This window comes from Arachis ipaensis, chromosome B9, assembly GCF_059453495.1.
Source record: "Arachis ipaensis isolate K30076 ecotype BB chromosome B9, ASM5945349v1, whole genome shotgun sequence".
Lineage (NCBI taxonomy): Eukaryota > Viridiplantae > Streptophyta > Magnoliopsida > Fabales > Fabaceae > Arachis > Arachis ipaensis.
The window spans coordinates 153,212,004-153,218,396 of NC_142444.1; the positions used below are offsets into that span (position 1 = coordinate 153,212,004).

General features: G+C 44.2%; 1 protein-coding gene across 1 annotated transcript; it reads left to right on the top strand.

Annotated features, from left to right (window-relative positions):
- The first annotated feature begins 203 nt into the window (after positions 1-203).
- LOC107616532 (uncharacterized) lies at positions 204-5,721 on the top strand. The gene is made up of 3 exons (XM_016318484.3): positions 204-2,067; positions 2,763-5,212; positions 5,301-5,721. The coding sequence occupies exons 1-2, from the start codon at positions 339-341 to the stop codon at positions 5,174-5,176; spliced, it is 4,143 nt and encodes a 1,380-aa protein (XP_016173970.2). The 5' UTR covers positions 204-338; the 3' UTR covers positions 5,177-5,212; positions 5,301-5,721.
- The last annotated feature ends 672 nt before the right edge of the window (positions 5,722-6,393 follow it).

A 6,393-nucleotide genomic window follows, 5' to 3' on the forward strand; every position in this document is an offset into this window, starting at 1 on the left:
TGCTCATTTATATTATAATGAACAAATAGGACAGAGTTTTTGCAATTGAAAAAAAGGTCACAAGGCCAGCTGGAGGGAACTTAATTTAAGAAAATAAAATCAAATTAGATTGATTTGAATTCGTCCCTCTCTATGACAGCTCCCTTCTAACGACTCACTCCCATTATAAGTAACCAAGTATTTCATGCAGCTTTTCTCAGTCACCACTAACACTACACAACAATACAACTATTCTCCCACCCACCCCCCACTTCTCCCAATAGGAGAAAGAAAACACTAGTGGTAAGGTTCTGATCAGAAGCATTGGCCGGAGGAGGCCAGCTCTTTCCTTTCCACCCATGACTGCTAGGGGCAGAGACCCCGCAAGGGGTCGGCTTTGGCCACAATTGGCCATGGCATTCGCCACTCTCTTCATTTCTACTACTGTGGTTTCCGTTACTGCTGACGGTTACCCTTACTACTCTCCACCACCACCTTATGAGTACAATTCACCTCCTCCACCAACTGCTTCACCGCCACCTCCTTATGAGTACAAGTCACCACCTCCTCCACCAATTGAGCACAAACCACCACCTTATGAGTATAAATCACCACCTCCACCACCACATGAGCACAAGGCTCCTCCGTACGAGTATAAGTCACCCCCTCCGCCATCACCATCACCTCCACCACCTTATGAGTATAAATCACCACCTCCACCACCACATGAGCACAAGGCTCCTCCGTACGAGTATAAGTCACCCCCTCCGCCATCACCATCACCTCCACCACCTTATGAGTATAAATCACCACCTCCACCACCACATGAGCACAAGGCTCCTCCGTACGAGTATAAGTCACCCCCTCCGCCATCACCATCACCACCACCTCCTTATGAGTATAAATCACCACCTCCCCCACCACATGAGCACAAGGCTCCTCCGTACGAGTATAAGTCACCACCCCCACCATCACCATCACCACCACCTCCTTATGAGTATAAATCACCACCTCCCCCACCACATGAGCACAAGGCTCCTCCGTACGAGTATATTTCACCACCCCCACCATCACCATCACCACCACCTCCTTATGAGTATAAATCACCACCTCCACCACCACATGAGCACAAGGCTCCTCCTTATGAGTACAAGTCACCACCACCTCCATACGTATACAAGTCACCACCTCCACCACCATATGAACACAAGGTTCCTCCCTACGAGTACAAGTCACCACCTCCACCATCACCATCACCACCACCTCCTTACATATACAAATCACCACCTCCACCACCACCATATGAGCATAAGTCTCCTCCTTATGTGTACAAGTCCCCTCCCCCACCACCATATGAGCACAAGTCTCCACCTTACGTATATAAGTCACCCCCTCCTCCTTCACCGTCACCACCACCCCCATATGTATATAAGTCACCACCACCTCCACCACCATACGAGCATAAGTCTCCTCCTTATGTGTACAAGTCACCTCCTCCTCCACCACCATATGAACACAAATCTCCACCCTACTATTACAGCTCTCCTCCTCCACCTCCTTACTACTATAAATCTCCCCCACCACCTTCACCATCTCCTCCACCACCTTATTATTATGAGTCTCCACCACCACCAGTAAAGTCTCCATCTCCAAAGCCTTACTATTATAAATCTCCTCCACCACCATCTCCTGTACCCCATCCACCTTACTACTACAACTCTCCTCCTCCACCATCTCCTTCACCTCCTCCACCTTACTATTATAATTCTCCACCACCTCCTTCACCGTCTCCTCCACCACCGTACTACTATAAATCTCCTCCTCCTCCATCTCCTAAACCGCACCCCCCTTACTACTATAACTCTCCACCACCTCCAGTAAAATCTCCACCTCATCCAACACCTTACTACTACAAATCTCCACCACCACCCACTCCATACTATTATAATTCTCCTCCTCCACCTGTCGTGTATCCTCCACATCCCCACCATCACCCATTGATTGTGAAGGTTGTGGGCAAAGTCTACAGCTATAAGTGCTATGACTGGGAGTATCCTGAAAAGTCACACAACAAGAAGCATCTCAAAGGTACACGACATTCTCTACGTCATTTTTTAGTTCGAAAGTCTTATTATTGTTACAATTGAATTGTCAATTCTTATGCTTTTGAGCATTGCTCGTTATTATCTTCATTTGGCATTCACTTTTTTTCGTTAGAGAATGCACGTCTTTGTCTAGTAGAACTTGTGCTTCATTTTACACAAGCATTTGCTATTAGTACTCACAGTATTTTGTCGCTAAACTTTTCGTGATGCTTGCAGTTCCAATCATATTAGATAACTCTAGAGCATGTAGAAATTAAATGTTAGAATGCATTAACTTAATTTATCTTGAACCGACCACCTAATCGGAAAACCAAAATGAATGCATTAATATTTGATGCTTAAATTAGTAAAGTGTCAATTAGACTTTTTAATAATGTATAGAATTGGAGAACCTTTTGTTACAGTTGATAGGTAAGATACAATCAATGTCTCAATGTACATTCACCATCACATTACTAAAAAAGAACCTTTTCTTATTCAAAACTGGTTGTAGCATGTAATTAACACCAACACTCAACATGAAAATGATAGTTTTCTTTTTCTTCATAAATAAACATGAAAAGGATAGTTTAACTCGAGATTCTTTTTATAATTTGCTCCAATATAATATCTTTGGTGGATTTATGATATCTTGTCGTATTATTGTTTGCTAATTGTAATATTTCAATTATGGATCAGGTGCTGTTGTGGAGGTCAAATGCAAAGCAGGCAGACACATCATCAAGGCTTACGGGGAAACTAAGAGCAATGGAAAGTATAGCATTACAGTTAAGGACTTTGACTATGCTAAATATGGCTCCAGGGTATGCAAGGCTAGGTTACATGCTCCACCTAAGAACTCACCCTTCAACATACCCACTAAGCTAAACGAAGGAACCGACTTGAAGGTGAAATCAAAGGACAAATATGAAGTTGTGCTTGAAGCTAAGCCATTTGCCTATGCTTCAAAGAAACATTTTGAAGAATGTGAAAAATCCAAGCCTTCACCAACTCCCTACTATTATAAATCACCACCACCTCCATCACCGGTTTACATATACAAGTCTCCACCTCCACCATCACCTACATATGTATACAAGTCACCACCTCCACCAGTTCACCACTATTCTCCTCCGTACTATTACCAATCCCCACCACCACCTTCACCAAAACCCAATCCTCCATATTACTACCAATCCCCACCTCCACCTTCACCAAAACCCAAGCCTCCGTACTACTACCAATCTCCACCTCCACCAACACCAGTAGTAAAGCCACCTTACTACTACCAATCTCCACCTCCACCATCACCGGTACCCAAACCTCCATACTACTACCAATCACCACCTCCACCATCACCAAAACCCAAGCCTCCATACTACTACCAATCCCCACCTCCACCAACACCAGTAGTAAAGCCACCTTACTACTACCAATCTCCACCTCCACCATCACCGGTACCCAAACCTCCATACTACTACCAATCACCACCTCCACCATCACCAAAACCCAAGCCTCCATACTACTACCAATCCCCACCTCCTCCATCACCAGTACCTAAGCCTCCATACTACTACCAATCTCCACCACCCCCATCACCAGTACCCAAGCCTCCATACTATTACCAATCTCCACCTCCACCTTCACCGAAACCCAAGCCTCCGTACTATTACCAATCCCCACCACCACCTTCACCAAAACCAAAGCCTCCGTACTATTACCAATCCCCACCTCCACCATCGCCAGTACCCAAGCCTCCGTACTACTACCAATCTCCGCCTCCACCATCACCGGTACCTAAACCTCCATACTACTACCAATCTCCACCTCCACCATCACCAGTAACAAAGCCTCCGTACTATTACCAATCTCCGCCTCCACCATCACCGGTACCTAAACCTCCATACTACTATCAATCTCCACCTCCACCTTCACCAAAACCCAAGCCTCCGTACTATTACCAATCCCCACCTCCACCTTCACCTAAACCCAAGCCTCCTTACTACTACCAATCCCCACCTCCTCCGTCACCGGTGCCTAAACCTCCATACTATTACCAATCTCCACCTCCACCATCACCATCACCCCCACCACCTTATTATTACCATTCTCCTCCTCCACCATCACCATCTCCCCCTCCTCCTTACTACTATAAGAGTCCTCCCCCACCATCTCCATCACCTCCTCCTCCATACTATTATAAATCTCCACCACCACCTAAAGAATTGCCACACCCTCCTTACTATTATAAGTCACCACCCCCACCATCACCATCACCTCCTCATCCATACTATTACAAATCTCCTCCACCACCGTCACCATCTCCTCCCCCACCTTATTATTACAAATCTCCTCCTCCACCTAAAGAATTACCACACCCTCCATACTACTATAAGTCACCACCTCCACCATCGCCATCCCCTCCCCCTCCCTACTACTATAAATCTCCACCACCACCATCACCATCACCACCTCCCCCCTACTATTATCAATCGCCGCCTCCACCTAAAAAGCTACCACATCCACACCCTCCTTACTACTACCAATCTCCACCACCACCATCACCATCTCCACCACCTCCCTACAATTACAAGTCACCTCCACCGCCATCCCCATCCCCTCCACCCACTTACTATTACCAATCTCCCCCACCTCCTTATCACTATCAAAGTCCTCCTCCACCATCTCCCACTCCTCATCCTCCCTATTACTACCAATCCCCTCCACCCCCAACGTCATCTCCACCACCACCTTACCACTACGTGAGCCCTCCTCCACCTTCACCATCTCCTCCCCCACCATACCACTACACATCACCACCTCCTCCATCGCCAGCTCCTGCTCCCACATACGTCTACAAATCCCCTCCACCCCCAACATCATCTCCACCACCTTCATATCACTACGTGAGCCCCCCTCCACCTTCACCGTCTCCACCACCACCTTACCATTACGTGAGCCCACCTCCACCTTCACCATCTCCTCCACCACCATACCACTATACATCACCACCTCCTCCCTCGCCAGCACCTGCTCCCAAATACATCTACAAATCACCTCCCCCACCACCAGTTTACATCTACGCTTCCCCACCACCACCGATATACAAGTAAGCTCAGAATGTAGACGCAACAATTGTAATAAATCACGTAAGTTAATAATCTTATCTTAGTTCTTTTATATATATCTCAAAAGCATAAATGTGTTAGTAACCCAAAACTCTTTTTTTCTTTCCAGGTTCTAGTTTTCATCAAGAAATAAAGGCAAGCTCCATTTGGAGCAAAGTGAAACATCTAGCTTCCTCTTCAATTTCTTTAAATAAAAGTCTGGAAAAATCATCTCTAAGCAACAACCTTTATGACTCAAACGAGATTGCTTCTGTTTCTTTGGTGGCCATCTTGCACGTCCTGGTCTTATTGTGTTCCAGTGAGAGAGAAATCAAAATGAGGAAGCATGATTTTAAATGTAAATGCCAAGTGAAATTGAGGAGTACAGTCCGCTTTTAGTAATATCTTTAATTTATTTGTGCATAGTCTATTATGGCCATGTTTGATTGCCTTTATATTAATTGTGGCATTTTTGTATTCTACCATGTTCGTTGCTGTGTTTGCAATAAGAGTACTAGCAATAAAGAAGCACATTCAATTTATGTCCATAATTATTTCATGTTAGCACAACAAGCAGCATATATTATATATAAAAGGAGTTCAAATAACACAAGTAAAACATAAAAGAAGTCCAAAAGAAAAAAGACAGAAGATGCATGGTTCACATTCCTCACAAACAACAATCAGCTTAATTATCAGTTGTTCTGTTTTCTCCTCCTAAAATAGCACAGGACGACAACTTTGAAGTTGGATCATTGGCAGAATTACTCATTGACCCTCGGTTGCCTTCTTGCAGTTTCTTCTTTTTTATTTTTTATTTTTTGCCTTTAATTTTCTAGTTTGGGAGTATGGTTGGAGCCAGCTAATCAATACAAATACTTAATAATCATTACTTTGTGTATCTTGCAACAAAAGGTGTTCCAGCAACCAATCACCTAGTAGAAATTAAAAGTGGCAACTTCATTATAAAAGACGAGGGGCATGGATAGAAAAGGTTTGAAATCTGATTTGCTATCTATAAGAAAATTAGGCATTTCAATGACTAGAAGCTACTCTATTCTCAATAGTCTATATTTCTTAGAGTGAAAAAATAGAGAGACCAGCTATGCTGCATCAGGTGATGATTGTAAAGAGGTTTAGTTAATTGGTCATCATTAACACTTGGAGTCCTTTTGTTTTGTATAGAACTTTATGAATACTTATTTGTTATTTCTAAAACAAAA

Coding starts and splice junctions, on each gene's coding strand:
- LOC107616532 (XM_016318484.3), top strand. CDS start 339: ATGACTGCTAGGGGCAGAGACCCCGCAAGGGGTCGGCTTTGGCCACAA. Junction 2,068..2,762: donor CAACAAGAAGCATCTCAAAG/GTACACGACATT, acceptor ATTATGGATCAG/GTGCTGTTGTGGAGGTCAAA.